General features: G+C 37.0%; 1 protein-coding gene across 2 annotated transcripts in view; it reads left to right on the forward strand.

Moving 5' to 3' along the window:
• The window catches only part of KMT2E (lysine methyltransferase 2E (inactive)), a 55,526-nt gene that overhangs the window by 7,284 nt on the left and 25,886 nt on the right, over nt 1-22,356 (forward strand). Inside the window, exons 2-7 of one of the 2 annotated variants that reach the window (XM_054278934.1) lie at nt 1,455-1,511; nt 10,764-10,948; nt 17,738-17,849; nt 18,221-18,450; nt 20,029-20,109; nt 20,283-20,341. In XM_054278934.1, coding sequence (XP_054134909.1) covers nt 10,878-10,948; nt 17,738-17,849; nt 18,221-18,450; nt 20,029-20,109; nt 20,283-20,341 — 553 coding nt within the window. In that variant the 5' untranslated portion in view covers nt 1,455-1,511; nt 10,764-10,877. The remainder of the gene's footprint in view (nt 1-1,454; nt 1,512-10,763; nt 10,949-17,737; nt 17,850-18,220; nt 18,451-20,028; nt 20,110-20,282; nt 20,342-22,356) is intronic. The other variant, XM_054278942.1, reaches the window with a different exon arrangement.

Consider the following 22,356-nt stretch of genomic DNA (forward strand, 5'->3'; position numbering starts at 1 on the left):
TCTGTAATTTTTCTGTGTCCTTGAACATGAAATAGTCCCTCCATCTGTTCTCTCATGTTTTCTTGCCAGTATCCTCCCCAAGTTTTTGTAAAGAACATTGAAATACTGCCAAATTGTTATGAAAATATATAGTCCAGGTTGAACTGTAGTTAATGGACTTCTTCTGACTGCCAGAAAGAATTAGAAGTTTGTGTTTGAAATAATGTGACTTTCTGACTTGCTTGTGTTTTGATTCCTAGGCATAGGTGTAGCAGTCAGGTGAATGTCTACAAATTGCTTCCATGAGTAAAAGTAGAATCACTGTTGAGCTATTTAGGTAAATCAAGTGTCAGGGATAAAAAAGAGGAGGTAGTTTTTGAAATCTACATAAGTGAAATCATATCAAAACAAAAATATGCTGAGCTGAAGTTAGACTTGAAATAAATAAAAAGAATTTACTTCTTCTGTAGTAGGTAGCTAATAATTGCAGTAACTCCTAAGTCTTATTGAGCAGCATAGAAAAAATTAATTAGTTTATTTGGGATCATAAAGCCCACAAAATATTTATACTGTTGAAGGCAATGCCAATATTTATTTTTAGCCACCTGTTTTTTCACCCCAAAATCTGTACTTGTTGGGAGGAATATTGGTGACTGAATTGCCATGAGGTATACTGTTATATTTCATAAAAAATAAATAGACTTAGCCCATACAGTTGTAGACGTGAATTTGGGTATTCTTACAGAATGTGGACTGTATATACTTGCAGAAAGCCTTTATTTTTTAGGATGTTTGTCAGAATAATAATGTAAGATATCAGATAAAATGTTTTCATTGAGAGTAATTGCTAAGTCACATATAGGCAGTTTGTCTGAGTTTAATCAATAGCTTTTTATCATTTTGTGCTAGATGGAGAAATACTCATTTGCAGTAAAATAGCTGATGCAAAAAAATGACATAAAGCCAAGATATTTTTACTGGGAAACTACTTTATTAATGTTCCTAGCCTTTGAATTTTTCTTTAAAGGCATTTTATATTTTTCAGTGATAGACTGCAACAGGCTAATGTTAGGTAGATAATATAAACTTCTCATAGCAATATGCAATATTGCTATGAAAAAGTAATTTTACACCTCTTTATGTGCTGTGGTTGTTTTGTATTTTACAGTTCCTTGGCTCCAGCTCAAATAATTGATGGTTTTTGAATGGCTAGGACTTTCTTGTGTAATTTATTTTAGAAGTATAGCAGATGTTTAGTAAACTTACTGACATCAAGCAATTGGCAGTTAATTTTCAGTCCTGGGTGTTGAGTTCTGCAAATAGAAAACCTAAAATCTGTAAGTGTGGTGTGTGTTAGTGTATCTCTGTTTACTGTTTCTTTCATTGATTCCTTTTCAATGAAGTAATCCTTATTCTCTCTCTAACTGCTTTTACCTTTATTTCCTTTCTACCACTCATTCTTTTTCTCTTCCTAGTCCCCTATTTTGTCTAACTTCCACTGAGAGAAGAAAAGGAGTGAAGAGAGAGAAGAGGTAAGGTCAAGCCTTCATGTTTAAGGGACTAGCATAAATATTTGAGGAAGAGACCTTGCTTTCATTCACAGCAGTAAGCAAGAGCAGCACTGTAGTAAAGGAAAATCGCTTATGTCCCATGGAAAGCAGCTTTGTGTTAGCAGAGGCTTGGCTGAACTGGCAGACTGACTCCTGGGTTGTGCTCCCAAGCATGGCTTGCTTTGTGCAGGCTGGAGTCTGTGTGGCGCTTGCTGTCCCCTGTGTACCAAGGGAAGCCTTGTGATGTGATGGAAACTCACATTTTTTATGCATCTTGGATACCATGAAGGAGGCAGGGGTTTTTATTTCCCTGTTTTAGGTACTAAAGTCTGACCGATTCATAAAGTTTGGCTGTCATTCCAAATGTGACTGGTCTTTAATGAATGTAAAATCCTGCATTTGTCTCAGGGTGTTCCTGAGCTGAATCAGGTTGCCCAGAGAAGTTGTGGATGTCCCACACTGGAAGTGTTGAAGCCCAGGCTGGATGGGGACCCTGAGCAACCTGGTAGCAGAGGTGTCCCTGCCTATGGCAGGGATGTTGGAACTGGATCATCTTTCAGGTCACTTCAAACCCTGGCCATTCTGTGATTCTGTGCTAGTGAATTTTGCTTATTGGCACTATTTTAAAAGCATAGTTTGAGGAAGAGTCTTACTTTGTAGTTGGTTGTAGTAAGAGTGTTTCTTAAATAAGTTGGTCTAATGATTAAGTAGGTCTGTGTCAGTACAACCAATAATGTGACAAAACAGAAATTTGACAGGGCTGGGAACTTGGTGCCCTTGAGCTCTCTGAAGCTTTCTGAAAGTGCAAAAGGAGCTGGGGTTAACTATGAGCAGTGTCCTGTGAGGAACAGGGAGAGGGAGCGACGATTTTAGCCATGATCTGTCATGTGTGACTTCAAACCAGCCACAGCAAGTACTGTTTTGGGTTTTTGTCTGTCTGACAGGGTACATGAGCAAGGCTAGATGGACATGAGTACTGACAATGTGCAGGTGACCCTGAAGGATACTGAGGGGCTTGTGAGTGAGGCTAGAAGCAGTTAATATTGTGAGGAGGAAGAAGATGATGAGAGGGATATAGAGAACATTAAATCAGTGGGAATGTTGGAGCACACACTCCAAATACCAGATTTCTTCTAGAACAGGTTGTTTCTTCTATATGATTTGCAGGACTTGGTCATTAATTGGTCTTAATTTGTATATTTGAGTGTGCCTACTGTGTCTTGTTTTTTCTACTCCCTTTTTGTTTCAGCACAAATTAGAAGTAAGCTATCTGTTAATTACCACAGAAAGCAGCAAACAGTAGCAAAGGTCTGAATTTGGACTTGCAGTTGTTTCTAAGTCTGTGCAGTTCTTAATGCAGTGGTGTAACATCTGGAAGTTGGGTATCCATCCTCATCTCTTAGGAAATCTGTACAGTTATGGAGCATGCTAGGGGAAACAGAGAGAACTTCTTTGTATGTAAGATTAGTCATTTATTCATGTATTCTGCTTCTAGGTCTGATTAAAGGCGTTACCTCCTGAGAAACAGACAGCAATGAATAAATATTGATTACTTTATACATTTATTTTATGGTATGTGTATATATGCTGCTTATTTTTGCCATATTTGGTGTTGATACAACTATATACATATACACATGTGCACAGTAGAGTTTATTATTTGAATGGTACCTAGAGTGTGCTATTAAAATGCCAGCGTCTCTTGCTAATTTTAAAAATAATCTCATTTCTTGTTAGATTTGTATGCTCAGAGCAGTAGTAGAAAGCAGCAGTTTAGAAAAGCATGATTTTGTTTAATGAAACCTTCTTTAAATCTTCCCTCTTATTCCTTTCCAATTAAAAAGAAAGTTAAAAAATCAAACCCAACAAACAAACAGAACCCAGCACACACCTCCCAAACCAAAAACAAACAAAAAAATTCCAAAGGAGGGAAAATCCTGTAGGTAGGAAAGCCAAGTAATAAAGCTTAGTTTGTTTGCCTTGTGACAGCTCAGGACATGAGTTTTCACTCTGTGTTTGTGGAGCCTGACAAACTATTGATAGTTGCATTTTTAATTCGATTTCTGCTGTATAGATTGTGCCAGGGCATAGGTCTGTCAGCTTTCTTGTGGTCAGGGGTGGTTCCCATGACCATGTGTTACAATTATCGGCCTGTAAATGTGAAGGAAAGTATGACAAGAATTGCTTTTCTCATGATTGCAAAACGTGTGTACACACATGATGTAATTGCAGGGAGGAGGAGAATGTTTAGATTGCATTCTCAATAAATGCAGCTCACGCATAGAAGATGCATGCTGAGGTAATAAAATGCAATAAAACAGAATGCTAACTTTTGGTCACCTAGTACCTGAGATGGCTTTGTATAAACAAGTGACAATAAGATATGCAGGAGTCAGCAGAGGTCTGAAAGCAGTAATACAGTCTTGGAAATCTTTGCATCTTCCCTGAAAGGCCTTATTGATATGGGAAACAATAATTAGTTTTGTAGTGGTCCTTTGTAACTTTGGAGCTAACCTGGACTCACAGTAGTGTGAATTTTCTACTGGGAGCAAATGGAAATTGAGAGTGCAACACTTGTACATTCAAATTGACTTGAAGTTACAGCCAGGTTAGCATTGCATGCTGGTTAAACTGAAAGGTCTTGCTTTACTCAAGACTGTCATATTTGCATATTTGTGTGTTTTAACACTGATTTATTTTTTATCTGTGAATCTTGTAACTCTTCTTCCTTGGTCATTGCTTGAGAGGAAAATTGACTGTTTCAGCAATTTCATTTGTTGCTTCAAGTTGGTTCCCTTAAGATTCGTACACATCTAATGAAAATGAGCTTTTATATATACTGTGTGTATTGTGATACTTAATATAGCTCCAGAAAATGGTTATTAATTTCTTGCCTGGATTTAAAGGTGTGAGGGAAGGGGTTTAGCAAAAGGGAGCCTCTTCTGTGCTTGTGTTGAGGGGAAATAAGCTCTTATAATCATGAGGTGAACTGTCCATTGCTGGGTAAACTGGGAAACAATGAGACTTTTTAGATGTTGGAGGGGGAGAGACTGACAATTATTCCTGGCCATTTCAGGTACTCAATTTACTACATATGGGAAAGTGACTGCTTTCACCTTTGATGTATTTTGTAATTCACTTTTCAAGTTATATAATTTTGCTTTTAAGGAATGATAGTTGTCATATGTAGATAGCTTAGAAGGTTTTGATTAATTTTTCTTCAACTCTAGTTATGTAGATTTTGTATATAGGCCTTGTGAAAGTACAGAGTATAGAGATGGTAATTTGGTTACTGTATAAATCCTTCTGTAGTGACATGAGTTAAGGACTTCATGGTGAAGTTGTATGCATCAGTAGAAAATCTAAATAATTATTTATCTTAAACCAGCACTGTTGCATCTAATGGAATAGCCTGGTTAGGGGGTAATTAGAATTAGATTTTTCTCCTTAAACCTCTGTGTTTAGGAAGATCCTGGTAATTTGCTTTGCAGAGCCATTCTGTGATGAAATCTCCCAAATCTTGAAACATCTAAACATCTAATAACTATTCTTTTATCTTGTAATTTTTGATGGGTGATAACTGCAGAGGAAAATACTGAAGACCTTTACATGTATACAAAATTCATAAAAACAGGAACAAAAAGATTTAGTGTTTTTGTAATGCCTAGTGAGGTGAGAAACTTGAACTGATCTAGCAATCCATGCACTTAAGTTAGTGTAGTCTTCTGTTTATGTGGGAAAATTCTTATATTTGAGATAGGATATAATTTAACTGTAAGCTTAATTCCATGTTCCACTTATGTCCCTTTATAAATTAGAAAACAAATGTTAAGTTTCAAGTTGCTTTGAATCTCTTCCTCTCTTCTAGAGTAAGTGTATTTTTTCTAACTTCTGTATACTTTTTGTATTTGTCACATGACAACAATGTGGAAATTGTTCATGGTAAGGGAAAAGCAAGGAACAGTGACACTGCCTGTAAAAAGTTGTCAGAGATGTGAAGAAGAATAGCAGAAACAGCTTTTATTTTTATTTTTTCCTCTTTGGTTTTTGTAGTATTAGACATAAACATTGTTAAAAAACCCCCAGCAAACTAGACACCCTCATCATAACATAATAATAATATTTCTGTAAGTATTATAAGTAGTAATGCTGTCTTGATATATTAGTGTCTCTTTAGGATTTTTTTATGTTTAAGACAAATAAATTGTTAATGGTGTTGCCACCATCTCTTCCTGATTTTTATGAAAAGTTTTGTATGTGCATCTAGGCAAGGGCTTTAGTATTCTTAGGCATACAGCATAGGTTCTAGCAGGTTTAACACTACTGATGTAATTTCAGGAGATCACAACTTTACCTTCTTCAAGGTTGAGCTGTCTGTATTTGGGGGTTTTCCTCCTTTGGGTACCAGTGGCAGAGTTAAGTTTCTTCTCCTGATGACAAGTGATCTTAGCAGGACGTGAGAGAAAGGAAACCTGTGGTCTCTGCTAGACCACAGAATAATGTTGTTTTAGTGGAATACCTCAGGGATAATGTACGAGTTATTTCCTGTTCTTTAAAGCATAAATTGTGCTCTCTGTACAAAGCCACAGAGATTAATATTTTGGAATGTATTGCACTCTTACACTTCTGGTTTTTGAGTACAATTAATTTATACAGAAAAGGGTCCTGGTGTCATGAGCAAAGTGGATCATAAGAAATATGGTGAGGCTTCAGGTTTTTTAGACGTGATGCAGCTGTTGTCAAAAAGCTCCTGTGTATTTTCTGGAGACAAAGAGAAGTGCCATTTGAAGTGTAAATCAGTATGAGTGAATGGTGAAGTGTGATGGATGTGAAGAGGTTGATCTTGCACAAGATAAATGTTTTAACCAGAAATTTGTCTGGGTTTTAAGATGAACATTTTAGTATTAGGGCAAGATAAACTTTTTTACTGCAACTAAATAAAACAAAATTGATTTGAATAAGGGAATTTTTTTCCTCCTATAATAAAGCTGTAGGGTGATTATGAGAAAATTTGGTGAATTTAGGAAATTGCCAACATGCTTTCAGAGCTTAGAGTGTACTGTTACTAATGGAGTAGACTATAACAAAGTTGTTGTTAATTAAGGTACAATAGATGAGCCACTTTGCCCAGTAAAGAGCTGATCAATGAACTTTGGACTAGCAGTTTTTATATGGTGGCTTTTAACTCTGTGACCCTGAAATTAACTGGAATAACCAGTGTGGTCTTCCTGTCTTTCAAGTTCATGTACTGCTTGAAGAAAGACTTTCTTAAACAGTAAGTTGTGGAAATGAATGTACCTATGAAAACAGTTTCTTAAAGGCCATGGATGACAGTTTGTCAGAGTTCTAAAAGAATAATTACTTGAAATAGATGGATACTTGCAGGAGTTGGAAAGTACCAAATCATGACAGTAGATAGTATTTTATGACTCATCTAAAATACCAAGCTTCAAAGGATAAGCAATCTCTTCATAGATAAAATTCCCCAGTGGTTGTGTTACTTTCTTTCTGAACTTATAAAAATACTGGGAATATTAGTATGTCATGGCAATGCTTCTGATTCTGGCATGGTGGAAAATAATTATTTTCCATCATTCCAAATTTAACATCACTGTAGGGATCATAATTGGATGGCCTATATATAAGGTCACAGTTTTGTTTAATAGGTGGGTGTAGTGTTATTAATTTATCCTAGATCTCCCCCCACTCTCATTACAGGCGTTTGTTGGGGATGGCTACTCATAATTAATGAGCAATGTTTGTTTGAATTAACTTGGCTATGTAGGTATTGCAAGCCAGTGACTGCCTGCATTCTTCCATACTGAACTGTAGGCAAAGGAAAAGCTTTAGGGAGTTCTGTGTAATGAAGGTGATAAAAACCAGTGAGTATTGCAGTCATGTTCCACTTCCTTTTAGATAAAACATGTTTAATGCTCTTCAGGCAAAAACATCTTGATTTCTCAAGTTTCTGACCTTACTCAGTGTAGATCAGGTTATTAGAATTTTTTCCTGAATTCTGACAATCTGCATTTGAATAACTTGCCATAGGGCAGGAAGTTGGTTTTGGTTGAGTCTCCCCTTTTTTTGTTGGGTTTTTGTTGTTGTTGTTTTTGTTGTTGAGTTTTTTTAGCATGAATGGTGGTGTATTTGCATTGTCCTGAATGGGGACATGGATTAGCCATTGATTTCCAGTCTATACATAGCTGTAAAACATTCATGGCTCTTCTTTTTCTGCATTATGTTTTAAAAAAGCCCCAAATATCACTTGATTATCAGATTCAAGGGACATTCACTGACAACACAGAGAAGATCTGCTTACCAAATCTGTGATGATTGGGTAGTCTCAGGTGTTTTATGTAAGTTTGGAGATGTCACAGCCCCTGAGAGAGCTTTCTAAATGTGTCTTCTTCAGTCTCCAGGGCATTTTTGCCTGTGTTGTTTTACAGCTGATGCTCTAACTGGTTAGAAGTGTTTAAAGTAAATCTTTTAAGAAAAACCACACCATCAACAAAATCAAGTTTAAGTGCAAGAAATACCTAAGTGAGGATCTTGATCCCAGACAATGGTGTCTAATATGTCTTTTAGACCTACATTGAACCACTAAAGCTGTTTTTTAAGAATTACCTAATGACAGGCATCAAGTAAAAACTGCATTCTGCTGATGATTTGGCAGCATTGGTCACACTGCAGGGAGTACTGGAACAGCAGTTAACCCTGGCCTAGCTGATTTACCTGGATTTAGAAAATTTATGGCTTCTTTAAAGTTATTGTGTAAATTTTTTACTTTTTCAGAGGATAGGGACTAAATGGTGAGTTGATGTTTCCTTTAAATTGAAGGTACACCCATTCAGGGTTCTGCCCTATGAGTAGAGTTAGCTATATGGTGGGAAAATGACTGCTCACTTCAACTGTTAAATGGGCTTATGGGTTTTTCAACCCTTCTATTGAAAATATTCTATACCTGCTTTTGATTTAACATATTTTTCTTGCTACTTATTCTTGACAATAATATATTTTTTCTTAATTTTTTTGCATAGCTAGTGATGCAGTTTTTTACTTGTGGTATTTAGTAAGAAAATGCTCAGTATTTAAATGAGGAAAGCAAAATATTCCAATGGCTACTTGGCCCAAAAGCTTTCTAGTTCATTGTATTTGGTGTCTCATGTAATAGGACCAAATCACACCTTTTGCTGTCTAGGAGGCTGAACTAGCTGTAGGTTTAGGCACTGCAGACATCTTGGCATGTTCTGAAGTTAATTGCCAATCTTCACTAGTGTTAAAAAATTTACGAAGTTAGATGAAGACTTGCTGCCATCTCATACTTGAGAGATGTCTTGTACATGCCACTTTGTCATCTTGAAGGCACTGACCTAATCAATAAAAGAAGACAGTTCAGATTTAATTCACAGGGTTTATCTGAAGTCCATTTCTCACCGGGACTTGTGCTTTTTGTCAGTGTAGTGTTTGGCAAGGATAACGTGTTGAAATGAAGTTCAGCCAGGATAGGTGCTGGATTCTACACCTGGAATAGGGCAGCCATGGATGTATGGAGAGACTGGGAATGAGAGGCTGGAGAGCAGCAGGCACAGCAAGGGACTGGGGGATCCTGGTCCTGACTGTCTGAACAGAGCCAGGAGGGCCACCCATGTCCAGGGGCCATCAGGCACACCAGCACCAGCTGGGCAAGGGAGGGGATTGTCCTGCTCTGCTCTGCGGTGGCCTCATCTCCAGTGCTGGGGGCTGTTTTGGGCCCCACAATATAAAAAAGACATTAAAGTATTAGAGAGTGCCCAAAGGTGGTGAAGGACCTTGAGGAGAAGCTGTATAAGGAGTGACTGAGGTCACTGGGTCTGTTCAGCCTGGAGGAGACTGAGGGGAGACCTCACTGCAGTTACAGCTCCCTCATGAGGGGAGCAGGAGGGACAGACCCTGATCTCTGCTCTGTGGTAACAGTGACAGGACCTGAGGGAGCGGCCTGAAGTTGTGTTGGGGGAGGTTTAGGTTCAGCACTATGAAAAGATTCTTCCCCCAGAGGGTGGTTGGGCTCTGAACAGGCTCCCCAGGGCAGTGGTCCCAGCACCAGCCTGACACAGCTCAAGAAGCGTTCGGACAGTGCTCTCAGGCACATGGGGTGACTCCTGGGAGTGGTGCTGTGCATGGCCAGGAGCTGGTCTTGATGATCCTCGTGGGTTCCTTCAAACTCAGCACATTCTGTGATTCTGTGAAAATACATTGATCTCAAAGTTATTGTGCTCATGTAGACATCAGCTAAGATACAACATTTTGTGGTATGAGAGGAGTGTCTTTATTAGGCACAGTATGTGCTTCATTGCAAAGTGGTTTGTGGTCTTGCAACTTTGACATTTTGGTGAGAGTTTGCAATTATTCATTATGTAACTGCTGAAGGTACTGGGCTACTTTACTTAAATTACCTAGTCACGTGTTAAACCTGGTCTGTGTTACTGTATAAAAGTGATTAATTTACTCTTCTGTGAATAGCTGGGAGCTGTTCACATTTCTCTTGTACTTGGTTGGGTGTTCTGCCCTGTGTAGCAGGGGAAGTGGGGGACTGGTAGTAACTGGCATACAGGTTGGATCCTACATTCACTCGTGTGAGTCAAGCAGATTGTAGTTTACTCTGCAGTTAAAAACTACTACTGATTATTTTTATTTTACTCCTTTAAAAACACTTCCAAAAGTGGTACTGAACAGGCACAATATCTTCTAATGGTGATTTATTAAAATGGAAAATGTTTCCTATCGTTATTGTGAATTATTAGAATTATTTTTTTTAAAATACTACGTGGCAGTTAAGACATTTGTTTTCTTTTTAAGTGCAAAACAAAAGAGAACAGTGCTGGCTGAGACTTACTTGCAAATTCTCTAACTGGGTTTCTATTGAAAGGTACAGCAACTAAGCTTTGACAGGAGAGGGCCAGTCTATGGCACTTCCCTGATTGTGCTGGGGTTTTTAATCAGAAATTTGAATGATTGTCCATTTGTAATATATTCAAGTTTGGGTATTAAGACTATCACTCTCTTTAAAGAGGTTTATTTGCAGTTAATTTTAGGGAAGATTGAATGTTCTCCTTTTGCTTGTGTAAAATACAACTAGCGAAGTAATTGTGACAGATATAAATGGCAAATTTTAAAAATAAAATACATGATGTAAAATTGCCTGGGTTTGAAATGAGTTGACTTAATGTGGTGCATGTTGTGTTTTGTTTTTGGCAGGGTTTGTGGATGCACTTAGATGTTTGCAATGAGCACTGTGGCTGGCATGCCCCAGTGTTTTGGATACCAATGCATAGGACTCCGTAGTAATCGAATTTATCAGAAACGAACGTCATGAGCATAGTGATCCCATTGGGGGTTGACACAGCAGATACTTCTTATTTGGAAATGGCTGCAGGCTCAGAGTAAGTATGTGAACATAATTTGTAAGTGCTCTTGCCTATTTTTTAATTACTTTACTTTTTTCCTTCATGGCCATTTTTTGAATACTGTTGGAGAAAACTTGAAGAATTTCCTTAGTTTTTTTTAATTTTTAATTACTTAAATTAATAACTGTCACTTCATTCTTATGTCAGTTTCTTCCACTTCAGGGGAGCAAAGGAGAGAAGCTGAATGTTTCTACAAGTGCATGCTTTTCTTGCTTATCAGACTGACAAATAAAGATGCTGCTTGGGTAACTTCTCATGCTTCAAATATTTTGCCATTTCAGTTTCCTTTTTAACTACATGTAAAAAATTTTTTTGATTTTGCACGTTAGAAAGATAAAATAATTTGGTGCATTAAACTGCAAGAAAGTAGTAGTAATCAAGACAAGTGTGTGAAGATATGGTATTAGCATTTCAGCTAGGCCTTCATTTCTTAAAATGAAGGCCTAGCTGAAATGCTAATACCATATCTTCAGAAAGTTATTTCTAATTGTAAAGCCAGTAGAAAATGATTTAGTAACTGTGTATAAAGGGTTACAAAAGAGCTAGTGAAATCATGCATTCAGTAAACTCTGACTTGGCACCAAATATTGTGGTGTAGTGAGTTTCTGGGTTTTGGGGGATGGGGAAGGTGACATGTGGGGGATTTTTTAGGGTTGGGGGGAGCTGTTGTTGTGCATGTGTGGTTTTTTGTGTTGTGGTTCTTTTCTGGTTTTTCCCTGTAATCTCCTGTACAGTATTGATGGGCTAAGGTTTAGGAATTGTTGATCTCTGACTGGATACATTTCTTGTCAAGCAAGCCTTTCTGTGCATGTAGCACACAGAATGTTTAAGAAGCAAGTGGTTTTTCTTCCGAACTTTGAAGGAAAGTTTAAGGAGAACTCTAGAACAGCTTTTTAAAGGGTTGTTTCTCTACTGTGCTTCCAAGTATATATGAGGCTATTCTAGGTTTGTGCCATTTATTTGAAGAGAACCAAGAATTTGCAATTCAAAAGTTTTTGTTACAATAATTTTTTAAAGTTGTTTTATCTTTTCATATTGTAAATACTCTTAACCTTGGTGCAGAAAAAAATTTAACTGTAGTGAACCATTCACATTTCTTTTCATTTTTTTCCTGTGCTTTTCTTTTATGTTTAGAGAGGGTCATGATTCCTGAGGTTGCTGACATTCCTTGCAGACACAGCATGTCATGCTGAAATAAAAATAAATAAATTTAGTTGTCAGTATAAACAAGATAGAGTTCACAGTGTGTTATTTGCTTGATACTGTGGCAGAGCGACCCAGTTAGGAGCTACTTTTCTTCAGATGTTAAGTGGCTGTTACCACTTAGATTAATTCTTGTCATCTCTGCCGTGCTCACACTGAAATGTGTGCAGTTGCATGATTGGTGTACGCTGATTTAAAAGCCGTGTCACTGTCACAAGAAGTGTGACACAGAGGTGTGTCCCTAATCTACCAGCTTACACAGTTGTAAGCCCTTGCTATCACAATCCGTGTGGTTTACTCTTTGTTCTTGTGCATTTTCTTGCAGAGGGTAGCATGTTGGATGTGGGGTGTATTGGTTACAGTCCTAGATGGTCTTTGAGCAAGTTGTGGGGTTTTCCCAGGAGGGAGGAGCTAGAATTTTTCCACTGTGACTGGCAGGTCGGATATTGCTTCATCAGTTGCTGAAGCATGAGCAAACACAGGAATGGGGGAGTGGCACACTTGATTATGCAGCAGAAGCAGCTTAGGGAAAAGCTCTTTGTGTAGTGCAGTCTGCTAGTGCTGAAAGATTTTTCCTTATATTTTGAACCAAGGCATAAGCCTATTAAAAGAGGGGATATTTTATATGATTAATAGTTCCACATATTTTAATAATTGTAGCAAATAGCTGTGTGTGGAGTAGCCTACTAAGAGGTTTAAGGATCTTAAAAATTGAGTGAAATAGTTTGTTTATATTACATGTACTTAAGTGGAGTCTCCAGATAGATCTTTGTGTCATTGTAGTAAAAACACGCATACTTGGCCTTTATGATCTTACTAAAGATGGGGATTTGTGACATCTTAGTGGTAAGGTGCTTGTACTTGTAAGGAGAACAAGCCATTTCTGAAGGTTCAAAAATGAAGCTTCCTGGCTTCAGAGAGTGCTTGTGGAGTTTAGAGTGTAAATACAAGCTACACATTGGGAAATGCCATTGATGGTGCTGCTTTTCTGGTTATATCCATACATGTTTTTTAGGGAGAAGACCTGTATGATAAACCTCACAATCACAGTGTAGAGATCACTGTACTGAGTTCAGTATGCAGGAGAGAACATTGGTGGAGTCTTACCTACAGACAGGATCGGGCCAGCCTCTACTTGCAGGGCCTGCTGCAAGGTGCTTAGGTAGCAGAACCCAGTCCCTGCCAGAGAAGCAGTCCTTGGTTCTTGTTGTCTGGCTGTCATGTGTCTTTGGTTAGATGAAGTGTCTTGAAATAGAAAATGTTGTTTCTCATACAAAATATATTGTGTTCTTTTGTCTGAGATGGTCTTCAGCTAGATACTGTTCAGGTGTGCTGGTACAAACAGAAAACAAACCTAAACTCCTTGAAAATTAGACCCATCAAACTGGATTGTTGGAAGATGGATGTTGCTGAGAGGTTGCATTTGGAGTTCAGACATGTTCAGGAAGTACTTGTAGTATGCTTAGCTCACAGCCTAAAGCTTGGATTCCCCACCTGCCTTTGAGCATTTTAGTGAGATTTTGTTTCTTGCTTGTATATCTATATATTTATGGAAGTGGTTGATGGCCCCAAATTGCAACTGACTGTATTTTGGGTATTAGTCAAAAATTGTGTGCTTTTTTTTTTTCTTTATCTTTTCCTTTTTTAAAATTTATTACTAAATGGTCAGAAGCAAACAATGTTTAAAAGGAGTGAAGTGGGGGAGATGACATTTTAGAGATGAATTGGCTTCCTTTGAATCATTGCAGGTTGATTTCCTTAGTACAGGTTAACTAACTACAAAACTGTAGTGACTGAGGTTTTTTGTAAATTAACTGGTCTCGGGTGTTGCTTTTAGTTTCTCACTAATGCCATCTGCTGGCAACATGCGGAATATTTTGTTTCCATTTTAGAAATGAACAGTAGGAAATGACTCATAACATGAAGTTGTTTCACTTGCTAAATGAAAGTTCTGTCAAGGCTTTTTTTTAATATGGTCATCTTTGCATTTTAAACTTATTTTAGAAAATATTATATATTTATTCTGATTATATTATATTATTATAATATTATATATTATTATATATTATATATAATTATACTAGTATATATAATTATTATATATTATATATTATATATAAATTATATTATTATTATTATATTATATATTATTCTGATTTCAAGGTACAGTAATGTCTTAAATCACTGCTGCCCAAGAGCATGTGGAAAGCTTTTGTGTAGAGCTTTTTGTTTTGTTCCCTATGAAGATTTTGCACAGATTTGAGTTGCTGACTACAATGCTTAACAAGTATATATGATATTTTAGCAAAATATCATGGTCAGTTTATCACAGTAATATTTATTTATTTAGGAAATAACATTTTGTTCAAGCTTCATATATACTGTGTTGCAATACAAACATTGTAGTTTGGATGAAAACCAAAAATACAATAAATATCTTTTAGTTATGCAGTAAGGCAGCAGTTGTTTGAGGTGAAGCTGAAAAATGTGGCATGATCAGAGGACTGACAGAATTAGTACCTCAGTCTGACAGAATTGGCTAATGTCCAAAATACAAGCAAGGAAAGCCTTACAGTGTTTTCACAGCTCTGAATGCTGACGTGTTTTCCTCCTGAAACCTTGCTTTCTGGGATGGCTGTAGGAATGGCAGTGGTGAAATGAGGGATGTCTGTCTGTAGTACAGTAGTTAGTGCCTTGCTGCTTGGACCCTGCCACTTGAGCCCAAAAAAATCTAAAACTTGATTTTTAAATTAGGTAGCATCTCATGCTTTAATCATCTGTACAATTAAATATTTTACCAAGAGGCATTTCTTCTCAAAGCCTATTCTGAGATGCCTATTTCAGAAGAAGGGTTTGACCTTTGAACAGACAGGTGTATAGAGGGCATCTTTTCTGTTTGAGGTCAAGCACATGGTTGGCAAAACCGGGAATGATGAGGAATTCAGTAACCTGTTTGTCAAATTGATTTTGTCTGTGGCTCTCTGAAGAATGGTGTTCATTCTGTACTGGTTTATGGCATCTGTGTCACTTTCCTGTTGGCTGTAAAGGAAATCTGTGATGGTTCATTTCTAGTTTAAGTGAATGCTTTGGAGCTCCTTCCCTTAGTTCTTGGTTTGTTCCCCACTTCCCCAGGCCAGTGCAGTGGGTAAATGGAACAGTAACAGTTACAGTCAGAGCTCTAGTGAGCATCTGGTATGATTGAAAGTAATGTCTGTGCCTGGATAAGCATTTAAAAAAAGTTTTACTGAAAGCTGATTGTGCTCCAAATTTTTTAATAGTTGCCTTTCTGTATCACCTGACTTTGCTCCCACCATTTTTCTGGTTTTCCTTGTTCAAGCAAAGATGTGCCTTTTTCTTAGTAACATTGTTCTCTGAATCTGTTTTATGAGTGTTAAAACAGTTGGTGATAAATGAATGTTTTTGGAAGCTTTACACTTTTGCTTCCCACCACTGTAAATATTAAATTTTGTTCTCTTAAGTGGTTTATAAATGGCTGGAGTAATAAGAAATGGATGTAGGGTGTTGGGTATATTGTCTTGCCTCAGGTCTTGAAAGGGACCTGGACTATCTTTTTGATGACTTCTGTAGTCCGATGATGAAATACACAACCTCCTTTTTAGGACACTTTCATTCTGGTATCTTTCACTGAATGTTCCTGTGTTTAAGTAGCTGGTATTTAGGTCATAGTAATACTTATTTTTAATGAAGGAAACTCTCCTAAATTAATCCAGCATGGATTGTACCAGAATCCCCTCCTGCCTGTCCTTAGTAAGCCTTCCTGCTCTGAAAACAGAGTATTTTTCAGCAAGACCTAGGTTGAGCATTGAGCACAGAGGGGATAAGAGTGCCTGTGCTGCTGCTTGTCCCACTGAGGAAATGGGGAGGAACAGCAGCAGAAGCAGTGCAGTGGTCAGGACATCCTTGTTCCTGGGGAATCTAATTTCTGCCATAGTCATGATGGATGTGTGGCTACTGCCTCATTCACTGGCATTTTGGTTGGCTGGGTCATCACAAGGATTACTGGAGCACAGAAAAGATGTGTGATTACTGCACAAATGTGTTGGTAAATAAGTAAAAGCAAATTGGTTGGAAAGGCACAGTTTTTTCATCTTTTGTCTTTATTTTAGTCATGAGCTTAAGTTCTAAGCTGTTTCTAGAAGCTAATTATAACAAACTCCAAATAAAATTGTATTTTCAAGTTGTGAAAGAGTGTAAGAGTAACTGAGGATTTTTCTGCATTTATGAGGTAACAAAGAACAAGTGCTGTCAGATTTGGTTTGTCTTATGCTAGTCAGAAGTTGTATTTTTAATGTTAGTACTTCACATGATTTTTGTGCTCACATGTTTGTTCACTCTCTCAAAAAAAAAGGCAGCTGATGACTTTTGGAGACAGTAATCTTTTTTTTTTTTTTTCCTTTGGACTTCAGAAACTAAAGCCCTCCCCCAGAAGTGCTTTTACCTAGTTTCTTCTTAAACAGTTTTGTCATTAGGGTATTAACCTCACATGGGAAAAAGCTCTTAAGAAGAAATGGGCCACCAAACCCATTAGTAGGACACTTTCAGAGATGTGAAAATACCACCCTTTGTTCAGAAAGTTAATGATTAATTATATTTTTTCCAAAAAGTAACAAATGTAGGTTTCTGGTGTCCTTTTAAAACAAACTAATATTGCTTCATGGCACAGCAAAAAAGTGTCTATTAATGTGTAAGAAAAAATCCCATCAGTCTCTGTTTTAATTTAAGATTCAGGAACACCAAGTTTATTTTAAAAATTACCTCAAGGAATTAGTACGATATGTGAGAGGCAATAGAATTCACACATAACAAAAATAAAATTAGAAAACTGAACCAGACCTGATTTGTAATGTGAATCAAGTCCACTTCAGTTCTAAATGTTGATATTTTGTGGTGCCTTTTGTTTTGTTTAAAAGAAACCCGCATTAGTAACCTGGATTCATTTCTCTTGGTGTTATTAAATCATATGGTGCAGTGAAAATACTGCAGGTTATCTCAGTCATGCACACATGAACAGCTGCTCAAGAAAGGCCGTGAAGATGTAATTTTGTGTGCTCATCTTCCTGTTCTAGTATTCCTTTATCTTTCTTGTTTTGTATTGCGGTTTAGTGCATATAAGACATAGTTTGTATATTGAAGAAGGCACTGCCTTTGATACAAAACCTTGTCTTGCAAATTATCAGCTTTTTCTTTCTATCTAGAGATAAATAAATAGAAGCTGCCTTGTTTAGCTGATTAGCCCTAGTTGGATGTGTGCTCGCAGGAGCAGCCGGTGCGGTGGTGCCGCCGCTGCCGCTGTGTGTCGCTGCAGGGCTCGCTGGGTGTGCGGCCCCGGAGCGCGGCATCGCTGCTCGGGCTGAATTCCCTTCGGCGGCTTTGCTACCGTCAGTGAGCGGCCGCCGGGGCTTGGAGCTTGTTACTGCCCCCATACTGCTTTAAACACGATCAGCAGGAGTTAATTAGAAGTTGTGCAGCAAGTACCTCCAATTTATTAATATAAATTACATAGTAATTGCATTTGTTGCTCTTCTGTCTTTTGCCTTGCAGACCAGAATCTGTAGAAGCTAGCCCTGTGGTAGTTGAAAAATCGAACAGTTATCCACACCAGTTGTATACCAGCGGCTCGCATTCACACAGTTACATTGGTTTGCCCTATGCAGTAAGTTTTGTGCAAAGTATTCTGTACGTAATACATTATGGAAAAATATGCTGGTTTTATCTGGATAAACTGATTCATGCTTATCTTTCTGTATCTTATTGGGAGTTGGGTAGGTCAGATAAAAATGGTCTGTCAGAAGTAGAACATAGTGAACTTAAATGTATAACATAGTTGAGAAGTTAGAAAATAAGATTGAATTGGGATATAAAATATAAGTACAAAATTTAAAATATTTTAAATATGTAAAATTGGGATATAAAAATATAAAATCTTAACCTTTTACTACAAAATTAAGAAGCCTGAAGTTCCTTGCTTGAATAGCCATCAGTGTATGGGCATTTACAATAAATTACCTTTTCACAAAATTCCAGGACCATAACTATGGTGCTCGGCCTCCTCCAACGCCTCCAGCTTCTCCTCCTCCATCAGTGCTTATAAGCAAGAATGAAGTAGGCATATTTACCACTCCCAACTTTGATGAAACCTCCAGTGCTACTACCATCAGTACGTCAGAGGATGGAAGCTATGGAACAGATATTACCAGATGCATTTGTGGCTTTACACATGATGATGGATATATGATCTGTTGTGACAAATGCAGGTAATGCATATTAAAATAACTTAAAAAGTAAAAATTACTTAAGGCTGCACTGAGAGTGAATGTAACTAAATGGTGTTTTAATTATGATGAGTCACAAAAAATTTCCTTCTATCAAAAAAGTGCTTGAAGGTTGTGTGTTTTTCTAATAGGCGACATAGTCAGTTCAGGCCAGCAATTATTTTATAATTTAATTCTTGTCAGTCTTGACTGCTCATGAATTTGGTCATGCCTTTGCTTGGGCATTGCTGCTTAATAAGGGTACACCTTTTTTCCCCTCTAAAAAGGATGTCTGTGGTGCTCTGTCCCAAGTTATTTGTTAGTAGGGTAAAATGAAGACCCAGGCATTACTTAATGTGCATGTACTGAGTAATAAAGCATCTTGGTGAATTATGTATATGTAAATCAAAGAACTTGAAGGATGCAAAATAATGTGAAAGAAACTTCTTGAGTATTGGTTTCTCTGTGCATGATCTTTCTGATTACTCTTCATTTTTCAAAGGATTTGGTTAATAAGTATGAAAAGACTAACCTGGGTTCTTAGTGGAGAAGCTGAAGTTAAATATTTAGACTTCTGAGTTTATGCTCAAGCACCTACCTGATCGCAGTGTAATAAGAGATTGCTTTTGAATACTTGGAATTGGAAAAATAAGAATATAAATTTTTAGAGCTGATACACTTAACAGGAGAAAACAAATGTTATGTTTCTACTCTATTAGCCTGTCTTTTTAAATTTGGTTAATGAATACTGCTGGATTTGTTAGATCTTTGTGTATTTATAAAACAATAGTTATAGCTAGTTAAAATATTAATTTGAGCTCCATTCTTCTCTCTACTTATGTAATAAGCTTGTTAGCAATTTCTGATGGTCCTAAATTCTGATAATCTTGCTCATTATTTTGAAATGTATTAAGATGTTTTTTCCAGCAGTGGAGCTGTAGGCAGTCACCAGTTAGGTAGAGTCTTTCTCCTTTGAAGAAGAGATTCTCTGCGAGGAGCTGTGAATTTACCACAACTCTTTCCAAGTGGGAAGATAATTCTTTTTGTGTCCCTCATCCTTCTAGCAATGGAGGGCTGACTATAAACTACTGTTATAGGTTAGACTTCAGTCTAGCAAGCAGTCTCTTCCCTGACTCTGGGAAGAAGTTAAAGCTCTTTCTTTGCTGTGCAGCAATACTACCAGTTTTATAACAGGGTGTATAAAAATGTGTTTCTCTATATAGAAATACTTTATGTACCCATTTCTAAAAGGGAATTGAATCCTTTTGTTTAAAACCAAACCTCTTGTTGCTATGTAAAACATAAGTCTTGTTACTGAGGGTGTTTGTGTCTGTCTTGTTCTCTGTTGTGATAATTTACCATTTTTTTTCTGATGTTGGAGAAAAAATTCCAAGAGAGAAAACGAGTCAGCTAGCAGAGTGGTGGCAAAGATAGTGATTGAGATGTTGTTTTAAGCAGTATTGAATCTGAGTAAAGATGACAATGAAAAAAAAAAAGAGCAGCTTACTTTCTCTGTGTATTGTGCATGCAATTTTTTAAATTGTTCTTTAAAGTAGGGATTTTGTTTTGATCTTTTCATAGTGTCTGGCAGCACATTGACTGCATGGGGATTGACAGACAGCATATTCCTGACATATATCTGTGTGAACGTTGCCAACCCAGGTGAGTAGTTTGGTTGATTTTGAACTCTAAAACAGAATGGAGCAGTGCACAACTGGTATTTTTCCAAGTATCTGAATGTTTAGTTACTTTACTGTTTATTCTGTAATAGTCAATGGGAAATGCCAGAGGTGTGTTCTAATACTGAAATGTGCTGATTTATTTTCTAATTTCAGGAGTTTAGATAAAGAAAGAGCAGTGCTGTTGCAGCGAAGGAAACGGGAAAATATGTCAGGTGAGTAAAATGTAAAGCTCTTTTCTTAGTAAAGGTGATAAAATAAGTGTAAATTATATATAAAGACTTCAGAGCACATACATGGTTCCTACAGTTTTGAGAGCCTTCAGCATATAAGGTTCAGTAAATCAATGCCTTTTACTTGATTGTATTTTACCAAGATAACATAGTATCGGAATTGTTGTAGCTCCACCTGTTTTATTAATGGTTTTCAGCACTCTGGGTTTTTTATAGCAGTGTGGAATAATTCAATCTGTTCAATAGTGATCAAGTTTCTTAATAAGCAGTGTTGCTTTTATAATAACTGTAACTCCTTTAACTAAGGTGCTGAAAAAAAAGTGGAAAAGCTTTAAGTTTCTTCTCTTGGAATGAGAGAGGATTTCTAAGTCTTCTTTCATTCTGGAAAAAAATTTCAGAGAGAAATCCTAATTCTTATATGTTGGATGTAGATTGGGTGTTTTGGTATGGCTCTGGAGTTTTTTGGACAATGGGAAAAGTTGTTAAACCAAGCCCATATGATGTAGGTAATAATGATGTTTTGAGGGTTTTTTGCCTTTGATAACCAAGGTGGCATGTAGTGCAAGTACCCATTTCAGTCTGAGTATTTTATGCAAGTAGTTCTTGAGCTTTGAAATCTTGAACAGGATTTCAAAACTCACCTGGCCTAACTTGTCAGGAGTTCTGTGTGGCCATTACCAAAGCCTGTTGTAGAATTCTTGGTTGACAGCTGCTACTTTCAAGCTCTATTACAAAAGTAATAACCTGGGAGGAGGTCATCTCCTAAATGTAACATGTTTTACTTCCAGATCATGTCTCTGAAGTAGTGGAGTGTGTGTGTGTGTATTTGAAGATTTCTTTTAAAATTACCATGTAAATATGGTCCTGCTTCCCATGTCATCTGGCTTCAGAAAGTCTGAGGGGTGTGTGGCACAACTGTGCTTCTTGGTGCAGTTGACACTTGGTGTTGTCTGGTACTAAGTTGTCTAAAGCCCTTTAAAGGTGTTAATGACCTACTTACAAAACCAGAGTCATTTTTTGTTTTGTCTGTTTTCATTTTAACAAAACCAAGCTCAATTTATACAGTTTTGGTTGGCCTACTAAGTCAAATTTAAATTGTAAAAATTTTTTGAATTTAAAATGATTTTTGTTGATTCTATTGAAATAGCAGAACAAGTAGATTGATAATTCATTTGCAGTTTATGAGTTCACTGACTGCTCTGATAATACTGTGAAGTGGGACTTGAATTTTCATAACAAATAGGGGAAGTTGATGATCTGAGCTATTTAATCTCTTGGGATTTGCAGGCACACTATCTGATCATTTACTGGTAAACTTAAGTGAAGAGAGATTAAAAATCTTAGGAGGAGCTGATGAGATCTTCCTTTGAAGTTAGTGTTTAACCCTCCTCAGTCTTGATCAGTGTTCTAAATCTGTTACATGAATTCAGTAGGAAAGGAAATACTAAATGTTAAGCCAAAGTATCAAAACAGTTGAAAGGCAAATTCTGGTTCTCTTTAATCTAAAATGTGATCAAAGTGCAGTATTGATTACTGTGATTTATAATACATAACTTGAATGTCTGTGCTTACACCTCTTAATTTCCATTTAGCTTGGGTGAATGTACTTTATGTTGACTGCTGTACAGTTTGGTTGGACTCAGTGGTTTTGGATATAAACTGAGATGTGTGACATTAGTAAAATGGGCAATTTTCACTGATGATTGCAAGTAGGAAAAGCGAAAGTAGCATCAATTTGAATGGATCTTTTCAATATTTTAGATACTCAACAGAAGCAGAATGTTACTTTTAACTTAATTATTAGTAATTTACAGGTGTTTGATAAAAGGTAGGACTGCATAATTTGTCTGCTCTTTGATGAATAAGTCTGTATATATAGGACTTTTCACTTAAATATGAGAATTCTCTAGAGTAAAATATCTTTGTTGTAAAGATTTCTAAAGAGTTACTGGTTTAACCTTTGGATGAAACACAGCTAACAGTGGGGAGAAAGTAGA

This window comes from Melozone crissalis, unplaced genomic scaffold, assembly GCF_028551555.1.
Source record: "Melozone crissalis strain CALT ecotype California unplaced genomic scaffold, PUWL_Pcris_2 ptg000004l_1, whole genome shotgun sequence".
In the NCBI taxonomy this organism is placed as follows: domain Eukaryota; kingdom Metazoa; phylum Chordata; class Aves; order Passeriformes; family Passerellidae; genus Melozone; species Melozone crissalis.